The sequence below is a fragment of the Heptranchias perlo genome, chromosome 24, assembly GCF_035084215.1.
Source record: "Heptranchias perlo isolate sHepPer1 chromosome 24, sHepPer1.hap1, whole genome shotgun sequence".
Taxonomy (NCBI): Eukaryota; Metazoa; Chordata; class Chondrichthyes; order Hexanchiformes; family Hexanchidae; genus Heptranchias; species Heptranchias perlo.
In genome coordinates this window covers 30419387-30440944 of record NC_090348.1, presented here as the reverse complement: position 1 = coordinate 30440944, position 21558 = coordinate 30419387, and the positions used below count along the sequence as shown (strand labels likewise).

The following is a 21558-nucleotide window of genomic DNA, read 5'->3' as shown; positions in this document are numbered from 1 at the left end:
AGGTGACTTTTAAAAAAAAAAGGGAATCCATAAGACTGTATGTTAGCTGTTGGGTATTCTGCATAAAATTGGGTAGAAGTCAGCTATCAGATACAGTGAAGGGATGTGGAGAAAGATTGGAGTCTAGTTTTATTTTATTTTTAAAAATGAGCTCTTCACATACCTGCAAAATAAGTCCCGAATTTGATGCACACAGAGGCAGTGTTAGCTTTAAAAGATATGTGGAAGAATTCTTATACATAAGATACAATGGCTTGGTCAGATTATATTGCAGCAGTTGAATACTTAAAACACCAATGATAGGGAACTATGTCAGGGATCATAGGATGCTTTTAAGGAGTACAAAGGATACTGCCCACATGTCATATGTTGGCTGACGGTTGGCACACCATAAAAGTCAGAAGCTGAATCTTTGCTTTTTAATGTACTCTATTGAAAATCCTTTGAAATGTGTACATAAATTATTTGCTACTTAATACTATTAAAACCAAGGTGGTTTATAGAAAAGCTATTTAAAATCACAAAGACTAATAGCAATGCATCCAGGAATATTTCATAATAAATTAAAATGTAAAGCACTTCTTCGGCGCAGTGTGCGTAATTTACAACTTCACCGCATGGGCAGTAACCTGGCGGAGTGGATCGCCCGCCCACTGTAGAACCAGCCCGATCTTCATCCCATTGATTTCTTGATAACACCAGGAGTAAAATTGATTCCTTACATTTCCTGCTATGACCCCTACTGATGCCTGTTGGTGCAATGATTTGATAATTAAATCTATTTTAAAAATTGTGACATATATTTGTTATAACATCTTAATCCCTATGAGTGAAAATTCTGAAGCTAGCATTGACAGTTTTTTTTAAAGGAACTAATCTAAAGCTGGACTCCAAATTGGCTCACGTACCCTGGTAGGCCTCTCTGTTCAAAGATTGGCAGCTTGTATGTGTGTGTAGGTATTGAGATAGAATGAGTAGGTGTAACATTGGGCTGATAAAATGCACCTCTCTGTAAAGTATGGAGTGCCCTAGCTACCAATCTTTGAAGCAGCGACAGCCACAGAGAGGCCTACCAGGGTACCTGAGCCAATTTGAAGTCCAACTTGAGATTAGTTCCTTTTTCATAAAATGGCCATTTTGATTTGTCAAATAAGGAGCTTCTTGCAGCTACCACGCACCCCTTTAAGAGGTGCAGGCTGCCTTTAAGATGCGCAAGCCACTCGCAATATCGAGGCCTCCTGCTGATGCGTGCAGCCAATCCCCAGCGCAGGTAGCACTGGCTGCATGCAGCAATCATTTAAAACAGCATGCAGCACGACTGTTACGTGCTGCCTATGTCGCAACGAACAGGTGTGGGTTCATTACGTACTGCGATCCCATTGCCCCTTTTCTGGGGCTATCCAATTTAACCCCCACAGTGTTTCCTTTAGTACAGTGCTGTTCTTTAATATATATCATATACTGTACAGTGCTGTCTTTATTGCAATGCTAATTCCCCATGCCACTCAAGGGCATTATATTGAGTGAGAGCTGTGTGTTAAAACTGGACCAAGTTGTTCATAGTAGCTCGTTAATTTCAACAACATCTGACTTTATATTTGATATAAATTGTAAGATAGGAACAAATGAGAAAGATCGTTTGACGCATCTTGGCTCATCGAGAAAGATCCTACCTTCCTTCCCCCCCCCCCCACTCCCCCCATCATAACATCCAAATATTTCTCAACTGTTTCAAGAGTTTTTGCTTGCACTATCCTGCCCAGAATTCCATTCCTTGTGTTAATCACTCTTCTTTAACAAAGAGGAACTTCTTGACACTAGTTCTAAATCTGCCTATTTCTAGTTTTAGCCTGTATTCCCATGCCTTAATGTCACAGTTTAGTTTGAAGTGTTTTGGGTCTACGCTTTCTTTGCCACTTACCATCTTTATGTACATTTTTATAAGGTCACCTCTCAGTTGTGCCCTAAAGAGATTTACATATTCTTCATGTTACATTTGGCAACAAAAAAAAAGTATATTGTGCTTCAGTAATTTGGCCACAGAAACCAACTCATGCATCGGCTTCCTGTGTTTGTATCACTAAATCTGGCTCCCTATATCCTGATTGAAGCAACATAGATCCATATTTTTGTGGGTGTATGATTCTACTGTCAGGACGAGAGGGCAGGATTTAGCAATTTAAACATGGGGTGCCAGTTTATGGATGTTGATCATACGTGACCTGCACTATTAAAGTACTAAAAACAAAAGCAATCTTATGCTGCGAATTAATCACAAGTTTCTTGTGACTGTTCAGATTCAAATTGTCACTTTAACTGTTATCGTGTTTGTTCAGAGCATATATTGGCGTTTGATTTGTCAGTAGCATTAGGCATGATGGGGAATTTGTGTTTATCTATGGCATCAACAATATAGATACTTTTGCAAACTTAGAAAAATTGTTTCATATGTTCAAAGTGTGTATTAGGAAATCCAATTGCTACCACCTGTGTTACTAGCTCAGATGCCACATAGAGGAAGAATTTCAAGGATGACTGCTTATCTGGTTACTAACTGGCTGGTGCAGTCATTTTATGGAAATATCCCATTAAGTTTCTTTTAATTATAGTCAAAGTGCATGCCTTTAGCAGAGATTTATGCTTATTTCAGAATTTGTACACTTCTGGAAATGTCACTAATGCTGCAGTCAGCAAGATTCAGTGTTACAGGCTTTCATTTTAATTATAATTAGAAATGAAATGTCTTCCTTTTAAGTAAAATGCTGATGCTGCAATTTCCAAAAATCAGCTCCCTCTCATTCCTCCCCTCAGTCCCCTTCAAACTGGTTTGATTGTCATAGACTTCAGATTTAGCATAATTTATTGTTTAACTTTTCAGCAGCCCTTTAATAGCCTGATCACCAGAGCACTGTGCAATCGCCAAGCACATTGTGCATGTGAACTATGATCATTTGCAGAATTGGGAGAGAGTGGATAATCCTTGCCTAGATGGCACTGAGCCTCAAGGTGAGGAGGAACATTTATACAATTAGATGGAAAAAATAGTTTCTGAAGATAGTAAATGGAATAGTAACTTTCCTCTCAACATCATATAAAGATGTCTTCAAAGTATGCAGGAGAGAATACCATTTATTCTCACTTAAAAATGAAGAGCCAATAGAAAGAGAAAACAATTTAATCATACATGCCATTTCCTAATTAATTTTTTTAGCTTTAAATTTTTAGGACTATACATGATGCCTTGAAAATTCCAAAATTTTCATTAGAAGCAGCAGTTTTGGATTTATACATAGTGCAGGTAAAAAAAATGAGACTGATAATTTATCACCTAGATATGCATCAGTGAAATTGTCTCCATTTATGACCTCCTTGGCCATCATTCACCTATCATTCAATTAAACTGACTTAGCTGTGGTAGGTCATATTTGCAATTCTGTCTGCTCTTGTTGAGGTGATTCATAGTGATTTCCAAATATGATTTTTGTAAAGTTATTCTAATTGCTTTATCACTTGAACACATATCAGAGTCTCTGAAGTATGGGTTTGTTGTATGAAAAATGTCCATTCAGAGACAGCAGTGCTCTTTTTTTAATTAAAGGGGGTTTTATTATTTTGCAATCAGACCTAAGTAAAATAGAATGAGAGAATTATTAGAGACTTGTAGAAAGGGCACTAGATTCTCAGTTGGATGCACTGAGACATTTATGGGGCCCGATGTTACCAGGGCTGCGGGTTCTTGGCGGGGGGGCTATCGGGCGCGTAGGTAACGCGCCCAGCGAAATCAGTCAGCACCCCGCGCGATCGTAGCATAATTGGATCCACTTACCTGGTCCTCCGGGTTCCCCACTGCTGATCTGCGCGTCGGGCGGGCTGCACATGCGCAGTAAGGTCTGTCGGCTGGAGGAGCTCCATTTAAAGGGGCAGTCCTCCACTGACTGATGCTGCAACAAATAGAAAAAATTACAGCATGGAGCAGCCCAGGGGGAAGGCTGCTCCCAGTTTAATGATGCCTCACTCCAGGTATCATTAGATGGGGTGAGGAGGAGGGGGAGGACAGAGATCTTCCCCCGGAGGGCGGGAGGAAGCGGCCTGCCTCTAACACCAGGAAGGCGTGGCTCGAGGTGGCAGAGGAGGTCACCTGCACCACCAACATATCGCCCACCTGCATACAATGCAGGAGGCGCTCCAATGACCTCAGTAGGTCAGCCGAAGTGAGTACACTTACTCATTCCCCTACACTCCATCTGCCACATCACCGCCCCCACCCCACATCTCCTTCTGCACTGCCAACACTACTCTGTCACATCACCCCTCATACCCACTCAAACCTCATCCTCATCTTACCTGCACCCACTCACCTCGCCAGTACTCATCCCGCCACTACCACTCAACCCGATCCTCATACAATCTCATGGCTCTATCTCATACTCACCCTCTCGTGCATCTCTTTCATGGTCAGCCTCACTCAACCTGCCACTACCCGTGCTGCAGCCACAGGGCATGCATCACATATGTTGCAGTAGGCAGCGTAAGGCAAACGTGTCGTGAGCATGAAGGGGATGCACAAGGGTGTGTGAGGGTTTGTCATGGTTGTTACTTATATTTAATTTCTGAGCAACTCACATCACACATTATATTGGCACCACTACTGCCACGTCTTTGCGAATCTTGTCTGGTTTGTGCAATAATGCCCTTTCCTGAGGATCATTATGAAGACCCACAACTGATGCCACCCATTGTGTCACTGCAGAGTGGGTGTAGGTGTATTTGCAGGGCTCTTTTGTGCAGACGGCTGAGAGACGTCGGCGATGTCCCCGGATGCACCCTGGAAGGATGCGGAGGAGAAGTTGTTGAGGGCAGTGGTGACTTTGACAGCGACAGGTAAGAAGATGGTGCTCGAGCCAGCCGGGAGCAGCTCGGCATGAAGGAGGCTGCAGATGTCCATGACTACATGTCGAGTGACTCTGAGCCTCCGTGTGCACTGCTGCTCAGAGAGGTCCAGGAAGCTGAGTCTCGGTCTGTGGACACTGTGGCGAGGGTAGTGCCCTCTGCGACGCATCTCTCTCTGCGGTAGCCCTCCCTCCTGCTGTACAGGTGGATGTGTCACAGCGCTCTGTTGTGGAGCTTCACGTGTCAGAGGTGGACGGCGTGGATGGTGAGGCTGGTGATGCTGTTCACCCTCCGAGGAGGTCATGACTGCAGCTATGGCGGCCCCCATCCGGAAGATGTACATCTGAGGGGGTCCGCAAGGTAAGTAAATGTGTCTGGACCCCGGGGTAAGTGTGCAAGTTGGTGACTTTGATTGTCAGGAGGAGGGTGGTGGAGGCCAAACTTTGTCCCAAGTGACAGAGTGGCCTCCTGCAATGAGTGAGGGTCTCCCCCCACCCCCCACCTGTCAAATGGACCTTTGCAGCTGCCACAGGCTGACAGCTGCAACAGGTCCATTTGAACTGGGAGTGTTTCCCCCAGTGTGGGAAACAGTCCCAGTTTGCTTTAAAATCCCACCCCTCCTCACATAATCCCTTGATCAGGTCAGTTAATGACCTGAACAAGCAAAATAAATACGTTCAAGTGGCATCCCGCTGGCTTTAATTGCCTGCGGGATTCCCACCAGCGGGGGCTGCGCGCGCACGCCGGCGCGTCAGTGGGGAACCCGGAAGTGCGCGGGTTCGAGGCGGGCTCCGGTCCCGCTATGGGATTTCCCGATTTTCGGGGCCCCCGCGCCAGGAACGCACCCGATAGCGGGTGCTAAAATGCTGCCCAAGGACTTTAATGAATCAGTAAGTTTTCTAGAAAGTAGCTGATCCATACAAACCAAGAAGATCCCGTGGTAAATCCATATTCTGTTCTGAGCTAGGTAATTTAAGCTAGAACGGCATTGGGAGTGTTATCACTGGCATGGCTGTGATTCCCCATGCCTGATTAGCCTACTGACACTCACTGTTGAGGCTCGACTCGAGTATTGGGCGGAAATACCAGGTACCCTTGGAGGGAAGAGGAGCATATTAATGAGGAGAAAAGATATGTGACCAAATTTATATGACAACATGAGACAATGGGCTCGATTTTAGGGTCGGGTTACCTGCGGGTTTCCAGCGGGGGGGCCCCGAAAATCCCGATCTCCGATCACGTGACCGGATTCGGACGAAATCCCGGCCACTTCCGGGTACCGCGCTGACGTGCGGGGCTGCGCGCGCAAGCCCCGCTGGTGGGAATCCCGCAGGCAATTAAAGCCAGCGGGGTTCCACTTGAGAGCACTTAACTTGCTCGTTGTGGTCAGTTAATGAGCTGAAGCAGCTGTCAAAAGAGGAAGTGTGGGATTTTACGGTCAAAGCAGTCAGTTTCCCACACTGGGGGAAACAGGACCCTTCAAACCAGGCGTGTTGCAGCCAGCAGCCTGTGCCAGGTGCCAAGGTGCGCTCCACGGGGGAGCGCCCTCACCCACGCAGGAGGCCACCGCGTCACATAGGGCAACCCCTGCCCTCCACCAACCCCCGCCAAGCCAGAGGACAGACCGACACGAAACCGCAGCCCCAGTCCGAGGACCCACCCACCTACCCTGCACAACCCCTCACACCAACACCTGCCAGATGGGTGGTGCGTTGACATCGTCGGAGGACGAACAGGATGACCAGCCCCAGCAGCCTCGCAGTCCACGCCGTCCGCCTCGGAGAGGTGGGGCCCCCCAACACGGTGCTGCGGCACACCCACCTGCACAGCAGGAGGGAGGGCAACCGCAGAGAGAGATGCGTCGCAGGAGGCACTACCCTCCGCACAGGGTGTACAGAGCGAGGCTCAGCTTCATGGACCTCTCCGAGGAGCAGTGCATACGTCGGCTCAGAGTCAATCGCCAGGTAGTCGCCGACATCTGCAGCCTCCTTAACGACGAGCTGCTCCCTGATGGACCAAGCAGCATCTTCTTACCTGTCGCCGTCAAAGTCACCACTGCCCTCAACTTCTTCGCATCCGGTTCCTTCCAGGGTGCCACCGGGGACATCACCGGGGTCTGTCAGTCCTCTGCACACAAGTGCATAAGGCAGGTCACCGATGGGTTGTTCCGCAGGGCCTCGCACTACATCAACTTCGCCATGGACGAACGCAGCCAGATGGAGAGGGCGGTTGGATTCCATGCCATGGCCGGCTTCCCACGGGTGCAGGGTGTAATCGACTGCACCCACATCGCAATACGGGCACCTCCGCATGAGCCAGGGCTGTTCATCAACAGGAAGGGGTATCACTCCATGAACGCCCAGCTCATCTGTGACCACCGCCAGAGATTCCTACACGTGTGCGCCAGATACCCCGGCAGCTGCCACGATGCCTTCGTCCTCAGGGAGTCCGCCGTCCCGCCCATCCTGCAGGCACCCAACGCCGGCAACGGCTGGCTCCTCGGCGACAAGGGGTATCCCCTCCACACGTGGCTCATGACACCTCTGAGGAACCCCATCACCGAGCCGGAGCGTCGGTACAATGACAGCCACACTGCTACCAGGTCTACAATTGAGCAGACCATAGGGCTTCTCAAGATGCGCTTCAGGTGCCTTGATCGTTCTGGGGGAGCGCTCCAATACACACCATTCAGAGTGGGACGAATCATAGTTGTCTGCTGTGCCCTGCACAACATGGCCCAACAGAGAGGGGTGCCGCTGGAGGAGGCCCCATCCACACCCGCCACCCACATTGAGGAAGGCGAGGGCGAGGAGGAGGAGGAGGAGGAGGCGGAGGCGGAGGAGGAGGAGGACGCGCCCGAGGATGTTGGACGACCCATGCGCCGAGCCGCGACTCACCGGGATGGTCGCCGGGCCAGGGACGCACTCATACGTCAACGGTTCTCCTAGAGTCAGACACTGCGAGGCGCTCGCATCTCCTCACCTGCACATGCGAGCGGCCATACCAGCCCCCTCCACTGAAGAGTGCTGCCAGTAATCCTGCACCCACAGCAGTGTGCCCAATGGGTGGCAGCAGGTGTTCGCCGTCATGATGGCCTCCACGGAACGCAACTACTGCACAAGCCGCGGAAGAATGGACGAGAGGTGGCAGGAGTGGTGAGAATAGACTATTTAATATGTGGAATGTGACATCATTTAAGAAACAAAGTACAAAATAATAAACACCCTGGTGTATTCCCTTTGTGATTATAAGGCCTTTGGAATTCTTCTCCGGGAACCCCTACGTGGTGCTACCCCTGTGGCTCCAGCAGAGGTAGTGGCAGGTTGCTCGTCTTCTTGCCTTGACCGGGTAGATGCTTTTGGCGGACGGCCCCTGGGTTTCGGTGCCCGTGAGGGCACCTCCACAGACTGCTCCTCCTGCACCGGGGCAGGGGCAGACTCGGCCACCTGGAGAGGAGGCACCATTGCGGGTGCTGGTTGAGAGGTGGGCGACGGGTGGGACGTGGGGACGCCTTGAGAGGCGTCCCCGCTTCCATGTCCCCGGTCACCATCATCCCTCTCTTGGCCTCGGCCCACATCACCCCTTCCACCCTGCTGGACGGCAGTTTGGATGGCATGTGTGAGGCCTTGCAAGGCCACCCCTAGTGTATCCCTCAGCCTGTTGGTGGCGTCGGAATGTTGCTCACCCTGAATCCGTACAGACGTTGTGAGGGCCTGCAAGGACTCGAAGTGGAGCTGTGCGTGACGCTCGAGGGAGGCCAGCCTGTCCTCCACCGCAGACAGTCCCGCACCTACCCGCGACACTGTGTCGCCGGTACCCTCCTGTGCCTGCGCCACCAATGCCCACATGCAGGAGGTGGACTGCTCCATCGCCTGCGCTATTGTGGACAATGCACGCGGCACCTCTGCCAGCACCTCAGCAATTAGCTGGTGGCCCTCGACGACTCTCCTTTTCTCTGGTGGCCCCCTGGGTTCAGCATCTGGGTCCGGCTGAGCAGAGCCTGGAGATGAGTGCTCCCTCCGTCGCGGACCCTCCGTGGCTGCCCCTGCCACCAGGGTCTGCTCATGCTCACTCGTGCGCAGTGACTCACCAAGTGCTACCCCAACTAGTTGGCGAGGGGGACCCACCGAGGTGCGTGTCTCTGCGCTGGTGGATGGTTGGCTCTGATGTGACGATGCACCCTCAGAGACCGCCATGTCCTCTGAGGAATCGCCCTCCATGCTCGCTTGATCCAAAGACGCACCTGCAAGAGAACAGAGGGCACTTTGAGGCATGTGGACCAACTTGACAGTGCGCCTGATGGCAGGTGATGATACGGTCACTCGCGATCATGGGTGTTGAGTGTCAGCTTTCCCTTACCGGCCGTTTCGGCAGCGACACACTCGCCATCGGCCACCGACAGGCAATGTCGCGTGCGGGCGAGGTCGAGCGCCTCCACCTCTGCGTCGGTGAGCTCCACCACTTGCGGCGGCCCACCTCCGGTGCGTGCCCTTTCGCGGTTGTTCTTGCTCCTCTTCTCCTGTGAAGGCAAAACACAGATGTGTGAGTGGGTGCGTCTTGCATCGTGAGACGCATCGAGCATCGGTGTGGTTGGGTTGAGCGTGGCGCGGAACGGATGGGAGGAAGTGTGGGCCACGTGCCCATCCCATTGCATGGGGATTGGGGTGTGTGGTAGTGTTCGGGTGGGGTCAGGGACGGTGGGTACTTGCGTGCACAGCGAGGATGGTGAATGAGTGGCTGTGAGGATTGCTGATGGAGCGCAGTGGTGGCTGTGCAGGAGGGGGTTGTGATCTGCTTGGCGTGATGGTGGGGACGGGATGTGGGAGGGTGCGTTGGTGTACTCACCTTGCCAGACCTAGTCAGGTCATTGAAGCGCTTGCGGCACTGCTCCCAAGTCCTTGGGGTGTTGCCCCTGCTGCTCACCTCTGCCCATGCCTTCCTGGTTGCGGCGGCAGGGAACTTGCGCCCATCCTCAGGGAAGAGTGTTTCCCTCCTCCTCCTCACGCCCTCCAGCATCAGCTGCAGTGCCAGATCTGAAAAACGGGGCGCAGCCTTTCCCCTTGGTTGAGCCATTCTCCCAGACCTCTTGCTTGCAGCAGGAGGGGCTTTGGGAGACTGCCCCTTTAACTGGAGCTCCTACATCGCGTCGACGGTACTGCGCATGCGCAGCCGGCCGGCACGCAGCTGGGGAGCGCAGAACCCGGAAGCAGGCCTTAATGGGTCCAATTATCCCGCGATCGCGTGGGGGACGCACACAATTACCCGTCCGCGTTTTCGACGCTCCCGGAGGACCACCCGCTGGGAACCCGCAGGCCTGCTAAATTCGAGCCCAATATGTCACTGTCCAGCCGTAGCTATGTAACATAAATCTTCAACTGTGACCAACAAAGCCAGAGAGAAAGAAAAAAGGCAGCAATTGCGTTATTTTCATAACAATTTATGCAATGAATATTGTGAATCAAACGTGATCATCATGGTTGGTAATATTCTCAGTAGTCAATTGACAATAGAGTTGGTGGCTGGTGGAATTCTGAAATGAAGGAGCCAATTTTCATGTGCCCCCTTTGACTAGGTGCTGGGCAGGGTGCAGTGCATGGCATATGTCCTGGCCTCAATATGCCTGAATTTGATAGGCTGGGGTCACTTGCATGCCCCAGTTGCATTAATCTCCCAGGGCAAATTCACCTCCTGGCAAGGCCTGGCACCCTGTAGCGGGGAAGGAAAGTTAGAGATACGCTACGGTTCTCCACCTGAAATGTTAATCTTTCTTCATGTACTAAAGGGAATGGTGTATATTCCTGCCCAATGTTTATCCCACAATCAACATCACTACAAAACAAATTTTGGTTATTATCTCATTGCTGTTTGTGGGATCATGCTATGTACAAATTAGCTGCCGCATTTCCCTACATTACAACCGCGACTACACTTCAAAAGTTCTTCATTGGCTGTAATGTACTTTGGGACGCTCTGAGGTTGTAAAAGGCGTTATATCAATGCACGTTGTTTCTTTCATTCCCTGTATATTCTGTTTTAATTTCATATTTCCAACATTACAGTTTATTCTTTTATTATCACAACCTTGTATCTTATCATTTTGTGTATTGGTGAACCAGGGTAATGCATCACAGCGCTGACTTGTTCCTTTTTAAAGAAATGTCTCGTTTTTCAAATTTGATTTTGTGGAAACATGTTGGAACGTAGGCTTGAAAGAATGCTGTGTACTTTGGGGTTTGCTGATGACGGTCAGATTTGTCTCTTGGTGTTTGGTGGTATTTCAAATAGTTATGAGAATGTGGTCTTTGTAATGCTTGATGCTTTGTGCTGTTGATCTAAGCATTGTAAAGAAAATTATCTCTGCCTTCCATTGAGGGTATTTATGATGAAATGTCTTTGAAAGATTTTTTTAAAAATGTTTTCATGCTGTAGTATTAATGGGATCGAAAGCAACGGTCTGTAAACAGAGACCATCTGGAAAATGTGTTCAGTTAACCTGATGAATGCACTTCACTAAAGACTTAATGGGAGAAAGCAAAGGATAAATTGAGGAGGACTTTTAAATCTTGCAATGCCCTACGGTCTCAAAACTAGTAAACAGAAGTCTTTTATATTTAAGATTTTTTGTTGTCTCTTTTTGGTTCTTTCATAAACATCTAAAGAGGTTTTCTTTAAACAGGAAAGATCAGAAGGGGAAGGGGGTTGTTCTGGGCCTCTCTCGTGTCCTCCCAGTAGCAAGCCCAAGTTGGAATAGAGGTCTGGGAGTTGGTTAATTTTGAGACTTCAAACAGGAAAAATAGGTCTTTATATGCTTTACACTGTAGGATATATTTTCCGATGTATGTGGAAAAACTGGGACTGAGACAGAGCAGTGAACATAACATTTGCCAATTTGTAACTGGGCCAATCTCATCGGATTTTGGGTGATTGGCCTTAATTAAATATTTGGATGGACTCCCAGACCGTAGCGTGGCTGACACTGGGAGCTCACCAAATGGGGTAGTAAAAAAATTGCATGAGGCAGCAGGTCTTGAAAGGCTCCTGGGAAAATTTTAAAAGGATGTGACTTAAAAGTAAGTGGTTGCATGGAGCCAAAAATTGTTTCAGCTTTTCAAAAAAATTGTTGCAAATATTGTCTGTCTATTTTTCAACCTCTTCAAAGGCTGAATGGGGCACAAGGTGTCTGGGAAAACCCAAGGAAAGCTAAAATAAATGTGGAAGCAGGATAAATGTTTGATGGGTGGAGATACTGCTGCATGAGGTGGAGTGTGATAAAAGTTGCCATTCTTGGCAGTCCAGGGCACTTAGCAAGAGGGCAGCAGTGCAGATTTTGATGACCAGGGTCAAAATGCATAGGAGCTGGGAACAGTTTCAGAAAAAGATGGTACATCTAAAGACCTTACCAAGGTAAGACTACCCAACAACGCCATTTACTGGATATATGACCAAGGTATGCATGCCACAAAGTGTTGCAGTTCAACATGTTCCACATTTACTGCTGGCCCATGCTAAGCCCTTACACATTGCACTCTGCCACTTCAACAGTTTCCATTTCCCCGGCCATAACCGTCTCCTTTTCACCATGGACGTCCAGTCCCTCTACACCTCCATCCCACACCAGGATGGCCTGCGGGCCCTCCGCTTCTTCCTTGAACGGAGGCCCAACCAGTTCCCATCCACCACCACCCTACTCTGCCTGGCTGAACTACTTCTTAGGTTGAACAACTTCTCCTTTGACTCCACTAACTCCCTCCAAATAAAAGGTGTTGCTGTGGGAACCTGTATGGGTCCCAGCTATGCCTGCCTTTTGTGGGATACGTGGAACATTCCTTGTTCCAGTCCTACTCAAGTCCCCTCCCTCACCTTTTTTTCCGGTACATTGATAACTGTATAGGTGCTGCTTACTGCTCAGGCCCCAATCTGGAAAATTAAATCAACTTTGCTTTCTTTTCCACCCTACCCTCACCTTCACGTGGTCCATCTCTGACTCTTCCCTCCCCTTCCTTGACTTCTTCATCTCCATTTCTGGGGATAGGCTATCAACCAATATCTATTATAAGTCCACAGACTCCCACAGCTACCTTGATTACACTTCCTCCCACCCTGCTTCGTGTAAGGACTCTATTCCCTTCTTCCAGTTTTGCCGTCTCCGTCGCATCTGTTCTGACAATGCCACCTTCCATACCAGATAGATTAGATGAATGGGCAAAACTGTGGCAAATGGAATTCAATGTAGGCAAATGTGAGGTCATCCACTTTGGACCAAAAAAGGATAGAACAGGGTACTTTCTACATGGTAAAAAGTTAAAAACAGTGGTTGTCCAAAGGGACTTAGGGGTTCAGGTACATAGATCATTGAAGTGTCATGAACAGGTGCAGAAAATAATCAAGAATGCTGGCCTTTATATCTAGAGGACTAGATTACAAGGGGGCAGAAGTTATGCTGCAGCTATGCAAAACCCTGGTTAGACTGCACCTGGGGTACTCTGAGCAGTTCTGGGCTCCGCACCTTCAGAAGGACATTGGCCTTGGAGGGAGTGCAGCGTAGGTTTACTAGAATGATACCCGGACTTCAAGGGTTAAGTTACGAGGAGATATTACACAAATTGGGGTTGTATTCTCTAGAGTTTAGAAGGTTAAGGGGTGATCTGATCGAAGTTTATAAGATGTTATGGGGAACAGATAGGGTGGATAGAGAGAAACTATTTCCGCTGGTTGGGGATTCTAGGATTAGGGGGCACAATCTAAAAATTGGAGCCAGACCTTTCAGGACTGAGATTAGAAAACACTTCTAGACACAAAGGATGCTAGAAGTTTGGAACTCTCTTCTGCAAATGATGCTAGCTCAATTGCTAATTTTAAATGTGAGATAGATAGCTTTTTGGCAACCAAAGGTATTAAGGGATATGGAGTTAGATCACAGATCAGCCATGATCTTATCAAATGGCGGAGCGGGCTCCAGGGGCTGAATGGCCTACTCCTGTTCCTATGTTCCTATCTTCCTTTTTCCTTAAGCGAGGATTCCCCTCCACTGTAGTTGACAGGGCCCTCAATCTTATCTGTCCTATTTGCTGCACTTCTGCCCTCACCCCTTCCCTTCCCTCCCAGACCCATGATAGGTCCCTCTTGTCTCACCTTCCACCCCACCTGCCTCCACATTCAACGTATCATCCTCTGCCATTTCCTCCACCTCCAGTACGATCCCACCACGAAACACATCTTTCCCTCCCCTTCCCTTTCAGCTTTCCAATGGGACCGCTCCCTCCGCGACACCCTGGTCCACTCTTCCATCACCCCCAACACCCGCTCTCCTCCCCAAGGTACCTTCCCGTGCGAGCGCAGGAGATGCAACACCTGCCCCATTTGGGATTTTAATTCTCACCCCTGTTCTGACCTCTCTGTCCTCAGCCTCTTGCACTGTTCCAACGAAGCTCAATGTAAGCTCGAGGAACATAACCTCGTCTTTCATTTAGGCACTTTACAACCTTCTGGACTCAACATTGATTTCAGTAACTTCATAACCACTGCTTCCATTTTTTCGGACAGCAAGTGTTGGTAATGGTTCTGCTGTTGCCATTGAAAGAATCTTTTGTTTCTTAACCTGTCCCATTACCACCCCCCTTGCCTTGCACCATCATCCCCTTTGTCATTTAATCACTCTTGCCCTCTACCTATCACAGACCTTCCCTTTTGTTCTTTCCTCCCCTTCCCTCCCTCTCCACCTTTCCCTGGCTCTGTACTTGCTTAAAAACTTTAACTCTTTAACATCTTCCAGTTCTGACGAAAGGTCTTCGACCTGAATCATTAACTCTGCTTCTTTCTCCACAGATGCTGCCTGACTTGCTGAGCTTTTTCAGCATTTTCTGTTTTTATTTAAGATACTATCCTTATTTTTATTTGCATCTCCAGATCACTTCCCTGGTGGCACTTCAACTATTAACCCTTGTTGGTCATGATGATCAGCTGGATGGACCGAAGTATAAATGCACGGCAAGTCTGGATTTCATCAGAGCAATTGCCAGGTATGCAACAATGTCTTCTGTTGCTGAATCGCAAACAGGAAATCTCATGTGAACTAATTAGAGATAAATGGTGAGAAACTATTAAATGTTGGTGTTCAGAGGGATTTGGATGTTCTTGTACATGAAACACAGAAAGTTAACATGTAGCAAGCAATTAGGAAGGCAAATAGTATGTTGGCCTTTATTGCAAGGGGGTTGGAGTACAAGAGTAAGAAAGTCTTGCTGCAATTGTACAGGGCTTTGGTGAGACCACACCTGGAGTACTGTGTACAGTTTTGGTCTCCTTACCTAAGGAGGGATATATTTGCCTTAGAGGCAGTGCAACGAAGGTTCACTAGATTGATTCCTGGGATGAGAAGGTTCTCCTCTGAGGAGAGATTGAGTAGAATGGGCCTATATTCTCTGGAGTTTAGAAGAATGAGAGGTGATCTCATTGAAACATATACGATTCTAACAGGGCTTGACAGGGTAGATGCTGAGAGGATGTTTCCCCTACCCGGAGAGTCTAGAACTAGGGGGCATAATCTCAGGATAAGGGGTCGGACATTTAGGACTGAGATAAGGAGGAATTTCTTCAGCCAGAGGGTCGTGAATGTTTGGAATTCTCTACCCCAGAGGGCTGTGGATGCTCAGTCATTGAGCATATTCAAGACTGAGATCGATAGATTTTTGGACTCTAAGAATCAAGGGATATGGGGATTGGGCAGGAAAGTGGAGTTGAGGTCCAAGATCTTATTGGATGGTGGAGCAGGCTTGAGGGGCCGTATGGCCTACTCCTGCTCCTATTTCTTATGTTCTTATTATGTTCTTTGTTGCATCTAAAACGGGGTATTTGAGTGAGATTATAAAGTTATCCTTTTGGACTTTGTGGACACTGGGTATAATGTTAATATATAAAGCTAACCATTAGCTTTAATGGTTATATGCAAATGGAGATTTGATTTAACTCAAATGATGAATAGTTTAAAAATAATACACAAACTTTAATCAGCTGGCTGTGTTTTGATGCGATTCCAAAACAAATTTTATGTTAGATGCTTCGGGTAAGAGTTCAGTTGATGCAGAGCATATTGTAAGTGAGGGAGGGAGAGGGACAATCCACTGTGGTGCCATACATCCTTCTAATTTTTGTCTTCAATATTCACAATGACAATTCATTCTGTCAGTGTTGTGTAATAAGTAGAAAGTATGTATATAACTTGATTCAGGTGAAATTTAGTACTGTGGTTAAATCAGGAAAGCTGTTGTTCTGCTTTGAGGTTTCATTGTAATTTGCTTGCTATTTAATTCTACAGCTTAAACTATTAACTGATGGATTTGGAAAATTAACATTATTGTCGGGACTGAATTGAATTAATATTTTTTAAGATAACTTTATCTTTTGGCATAAAACTGAGACCAGGACCAGGAGCAGGATTTTGAGAGTTCAGACCTGGTGCTGGACAGCCCGGTTCTCAGTGTCTGAACAGAATCAATAATGTTGGCACACATAATGCTTCCAAACCTGTGAAAGGTTTCAAGTGCTAAGTAGGAAGCTAGTTGGCTGATAGGTACAGACCATGCCTCAAGAGCACTTTTAAATATTTGCTTGGACTTGTCTTGCAAACAGATGGAATGCAAATTGTATTTACATAATACCCAATTATGAGCTTAGTTCAAATTTTCTGTAATGATATTACTGCTAAGTCTCATTAGGTGGTCATGGCATGAAAAGATATGCTAAATTTCTTGTTCTATCATATTAAGAAAGATAAATATGGTTCTGTCAACCCTTGTAATAGAATTTCAAATTTGACTGCTTTGGTTGAGATACTTAGAAGAATTTTGAACGTTGAGATATTAACTCTTTCCTTCAATACGAAGCAGCAACTTCCATTCGAACAGTTTTTTTTAAGTAAGTTAATGATTGAAACTGATCATAACATTTTTCCTCATTCATTTAATCTCCACATTCAATAGGCCATTACTATCATCTAATGAGGGAAAACACTTTAGGACATGGTCTCTAAGAAATTTAGTGTTTGGGCCTCACTTTTTGTCCTTTTTTTTTGCCTTTATCCAAAGCAGATCTCTGTTATCTCCCACCAGAAAAAGTTTACAATCACTGTTTCAGTTCTTTGCTTTGGTTTCTCTGTCAGAAAATGGCTGGGCACTTCCCCATATGGAAGTGGAGGGGAGGGGGGGGGGGGGGGTGGTAATGGGGGAAAAAAACTCCTATTCTGGGACAGAATTGTAGCTTTTGAAATGTTTCACTGTGAAATGACTTCAAATGAGCACAGATACCATATTTATGCAAGATTTTCAGAGCGCACCACATGCTCTCAGTAACTTCAGTATTTTTCTAACTAAGATGGACAAAGATGGCAAATGCCTTACAATTGACTAGCAAGATAGTGGTTCTTGATGGTTATCCAGTTTACTGCAATCATAAAGTGTTTCACATCTTGCGGGTTTAATGGGGAAGGTAGTGAATTTGGACAACTAGAGGCAGATTTGAATGCCAGCCTTGCTGAACTAAGATGTATTTTGAACAGACATCCTTGTAGCCATTTTTCCACATCCTTGTTATTACATAGAAACAGACAGAAATGGCAGAAACATCAGAGTGAGTTGTGTTGATGGCTAGACCGCACTGAGTATCTAAATGTTGAAGCTGCGAAGATTATGGCCCAGCAGCTTATTTTTTGTACACGCTAAGTGCTCCTCCGGGCCCCACAAGGAAAGTTTAGGCATTTTCTGCCCCTGACTTAACCCCCTCTCTTCCCGCCCCCCTTCCCTCTTACAGGACCCCCACCCCCACCCCAGAACATCTGTCCCACACTTACCTGAGTGCCAGTGGACAGTGAGTTTCCACAGCCCATTCTCTGCAGGAAGTTGACCAGTGGCATGCTGATGAGGCTCAGTGGTTAAAATCTTTAAGTCTAAATTTTCTTCTGTTTGACCGTATGAACAAATAACTTCCATCCAGTGTTAAGACTATAGAAGAAGGTGCATTGTAACTGGAACAAGTGACAACAGGTAAGTTATAACCATGCACAAGATGTGTTTCTAATGTGGGTAAGATCTAAATATTGTAACTAATGCATAATTAACTGGTCAAATCCAGTGAGGTGATGTATTTAATAACCTTGTTTCATTTTTTTTCTTCTAGGACTGTGAATTTTGACATAGTGAGGTACTTGTATGATTTCTTGTGAGACCAGATGCACAACCATATGGATACTGCAGGCAATGATCAATGCTTTTGCACCAATTCATACTGATCCATCTACTCCGCTGATAAGTGGCAGAGGCATTTTGGCTCCATTGGATTTGTCCAAGCAGGTGTTGGCACAGCATGGGATCTGATGAAAATATCTTGATTGGTCAGAATGGATCTTTAGATTGAACTATTTACCAGGGACTCTTCAGTATTTTGAAGCTATGTGTTAATTATTAACAGCAGGAATTCAGCACAATCTGTTCGAACATAGTAACATTATATTAGCACTAAAGCTGCCTGAAATGTATTTACATGCAATTATTTTCCTTTGTGAAATGTCCTTTCCTCCGAATGTGGTTGTGGCATCCATTTGTGTTTGACCAGTCTATCATTTTTTTGAGTTGTCTGCTGTAATATAGACCCCCTGAGAGATTTTGTGATCATTATTCATTTTGAAAGCAATTTCCTTCTATTTTTAGTCTACAGAAATAAATAAATATGACTGCAATAATTGTGTCCTATTGATATTCATTTTGTTAAGCCTTTGAAGAAAAATGTCCATTTGGAGTATTTTTTTTACACCTCTTGGAGACGGAATTGCCGATTTATGTCTGTGTTTCAGTAATTCAAGTGCACGTTGATTATCTCATCGCAGTGTTTGAAGTAGAGCGGGGAGTTCTCCCATTGTCCTGGCTAATATTCATCCTTCAACTAATACCATCAAAAAACAGATTAGCTACTCATTGCTGGCTGTGGGACATCATACAGCACATTTAAAAAAAAATAATTCATTTTGTGAAGACCATTGACTTATTTTGATGTCATTCGTATATAAATGCAAGCATTACTCTTACTTGTTTGATCACGATCCTATGAAGCGCCTTGGGATGTTTTACTATGTTAGAGCCACTATATAAATGCACGTTGTTGTTGTGATATATAAAAAAAACTTGTGTGGGCTGCAATCAGGTATTGTGTATTTTTTTACCAATCCATGTTGTGGTACCTGTGTTGCTGGTACTACAGCATTTTACCAAGGAGGAATTTGAAACCTATGCTTGTTAACAGGGGTCATCATGGAGAACATCCATCAGGAAGCACTGTGGTTCAGTTTCACCATACTGATCACAACACTGGTATTTCAGTTCCCTGTTGGCTGAGGTTTTTCTTATGTTCTTGGCTACTAGCAGCACAACTTATGCCATATTGATTTCAAATGCAACAGGCAAGCTCCTATCAGCATGAAGGAATTGAAATGCAATGTGTCCTGACAGACACTGTGATGCCCTCCGTGCTGGAAATCTACTTCATTCTCTTTGCTAAAATGTCATATCCCAAGCAGCTGTGAGGAACCATTCACAAGAAAAATCAAACTGTGAATTTAGGCCATTCAGTAGTTTATTGCTTTACATGGGAAAGTAATTTCCCTACATTGATGATTGCCTTCCTTTAAGAACAGCACAAATAGAGCAAAAAGCACAAATAGGAGTGCATGTATCTCTTGACAATTTATTTCACTCTTTTCTCTGGTAACTTTGGCAGATCAGAATGGAAGGCAATACAAGCTAATTGATGGCTTGAGAGTGGGTCTGTCTTTGCAACAAACTGTCAACAAAATACCATTTTATTTTTGAAACTTTTTGTCTTTGTTGATCATACAGATGAAGTAGGCAGTTTAATCCATCTACCCATTGTGGTCTCCCCATCACAGTATCTAATTGTCTCTTGAATGTTTCTGTAGTTTTTGCCACCCATACCTGACTTTGAAGACCATTCCAGGTATTGATCACTCTACGTGGAGATATGCTTCCTGATATCAGTCGTGCACTTTCCATAACCAAGTCCTGTTGGCAGGGTCTAACTTAAAATAATGCTCCCAATTTACCTTTCCTATTCTGCTTAGTATCATATAACCTCTATAACACCTCTTGTTCACCTGCTTGCAGGACTGTAGTCTTTATTTTTCTTTGGTCTATTCTTATAACTCAGTCCTCTAATATAATGGTCAACTGGTAGTCTTTTTCTGCACCACCTCCAGGGGTTGGATGTTTCTCTTGCGTCTTGGTGACCAAACTCAACACAATAGTCAATGTGTGACCTGATCGGAGCACTTATTTCAACATGACTTGCCCTCTAATAATTTTGGCAGTATAGCTCAATATCTGTCTCTATCACTGAACTTGCTGGTTTTATAGCCTATGCACCCAGTTGTAAGAAATTAATGAATGCATGTTGTATGAATGTGTATACTGTACAGATTAAAAAGTCACTGATTGAATTGAGCAGTGTGTCCTTTGGGCCTTCAGTTTGTTCTTGTGTGTAACATGAGGTTGAGCTACTTGTCTTTGAACTGCTCTCAGTACAGGGTGTGTTGATGCTCAACATTATGTAGTAAGTGAACATTTACATTAATTAGTAATTTAATTGTTGATGCAGTGTTAAAAATAAAGCCCCTTTGTTAGCTTTTGAATAAATCCTAATTGCTAATGTTATTGGACATAAATGGGTTATTAATGTTGATTGAGATATAAATCTGGAAATAAAAGCTAGTAAAAGTGACCATGAAGCTATCGGATTGTCTTAAAAACCCAACTGGTTCACTAATGTCCTTTTAGGGAAGGAAATCTGCCATCCTTACCTGGTCTGGCCTATTTGTGACTCTAGTCCCACACCAACGTGATTGACTCTTAACTGATCCGAACAAGCCACTTAATTGTATCAGAGCAACTAGTGTTGGGCAAGAAATGCCGGCCTTTCCAGTGATGCCCATATCCCGAGAATGATTCTTTTAAAAATATATAATAAATATCTAATTTCTCTTTCTTTATCCTTCCACTCACTTTAGAAATTATTGGCTCTTTAATGAGGATCAACAGAAGTTATGCACCCAGTTGTCAATTTTGGCAAATGCAGAGAAAATCTATTGTATTTTACTGCATTTTGTAAGTGTAGCACAAACAAAAGTCTGCATTCACACAAGAGGCTATAAGTCAACTAGTACTACTAGAGAGTAGATGTACATTGTGAAATAGACCTTCAGTGTATGAGCTATATGTATTTGTTGGTCCATGTAGAGTAACAAGAAAATATTCAATTGAAAATTTCTGCAGTAAGTGCTCTATTAGAGTTCTAGATTACAAATATAATGAGGTATTGAAACCTATCTGTTTGGTCTATTTTAACTCTTGACTTGAAAACTTGGTTCACGCTGAAGTATTATGCATGAAGATCTCAAATTTCTTAATCACAAATATAAGTGTGTCCCAGGGATGCTGCAAGATGTCTCTCCTGTTTAAATTGTTGGCTGCCTATTACACAAAGATTTAAACATCAAACATCTCATAAAAATAAGTAAAGGGATGTAGTTATAACATTCATATATCTTTGCTCATAATGAAAGTTCCATATCTCTACTAAATGCAAATGTTAGAAATTTAGCATGTTGAT

The 21558-nt window shown here is 45.6% G+C and overlaps 1 protein-coding gene across 2 annotated transcripts in view; it reads left to right on the top strand.

Moving 5' to 3' along the window:
* orc5 (origin recognition complex, subunit 5) overlaps positions 1-19350 on the top strand; it is a 110132-nt gene extending 90782 nt beyond the window's left edge. For both annotated transcript variants that reach the window (XM_068005375.1, XM_068005376.1), the window contains 2 exons: positions 14797-14909; positions 18061-19350. In XM_068005375.1, coding sequence (XP_067861476.1) covers positions 14797-14909; positions 18061-18106 — 159 coding nt within the window. In that variant the 3' untranslated portion in view covers positions 18107-19350. The remainder of the gene's footprint in view (positions 1-14796; positions 14910-18060) is intronic.
* The last annotated feature ends 2208 nt before the right edge of the window (positions 19351-21558 follow it).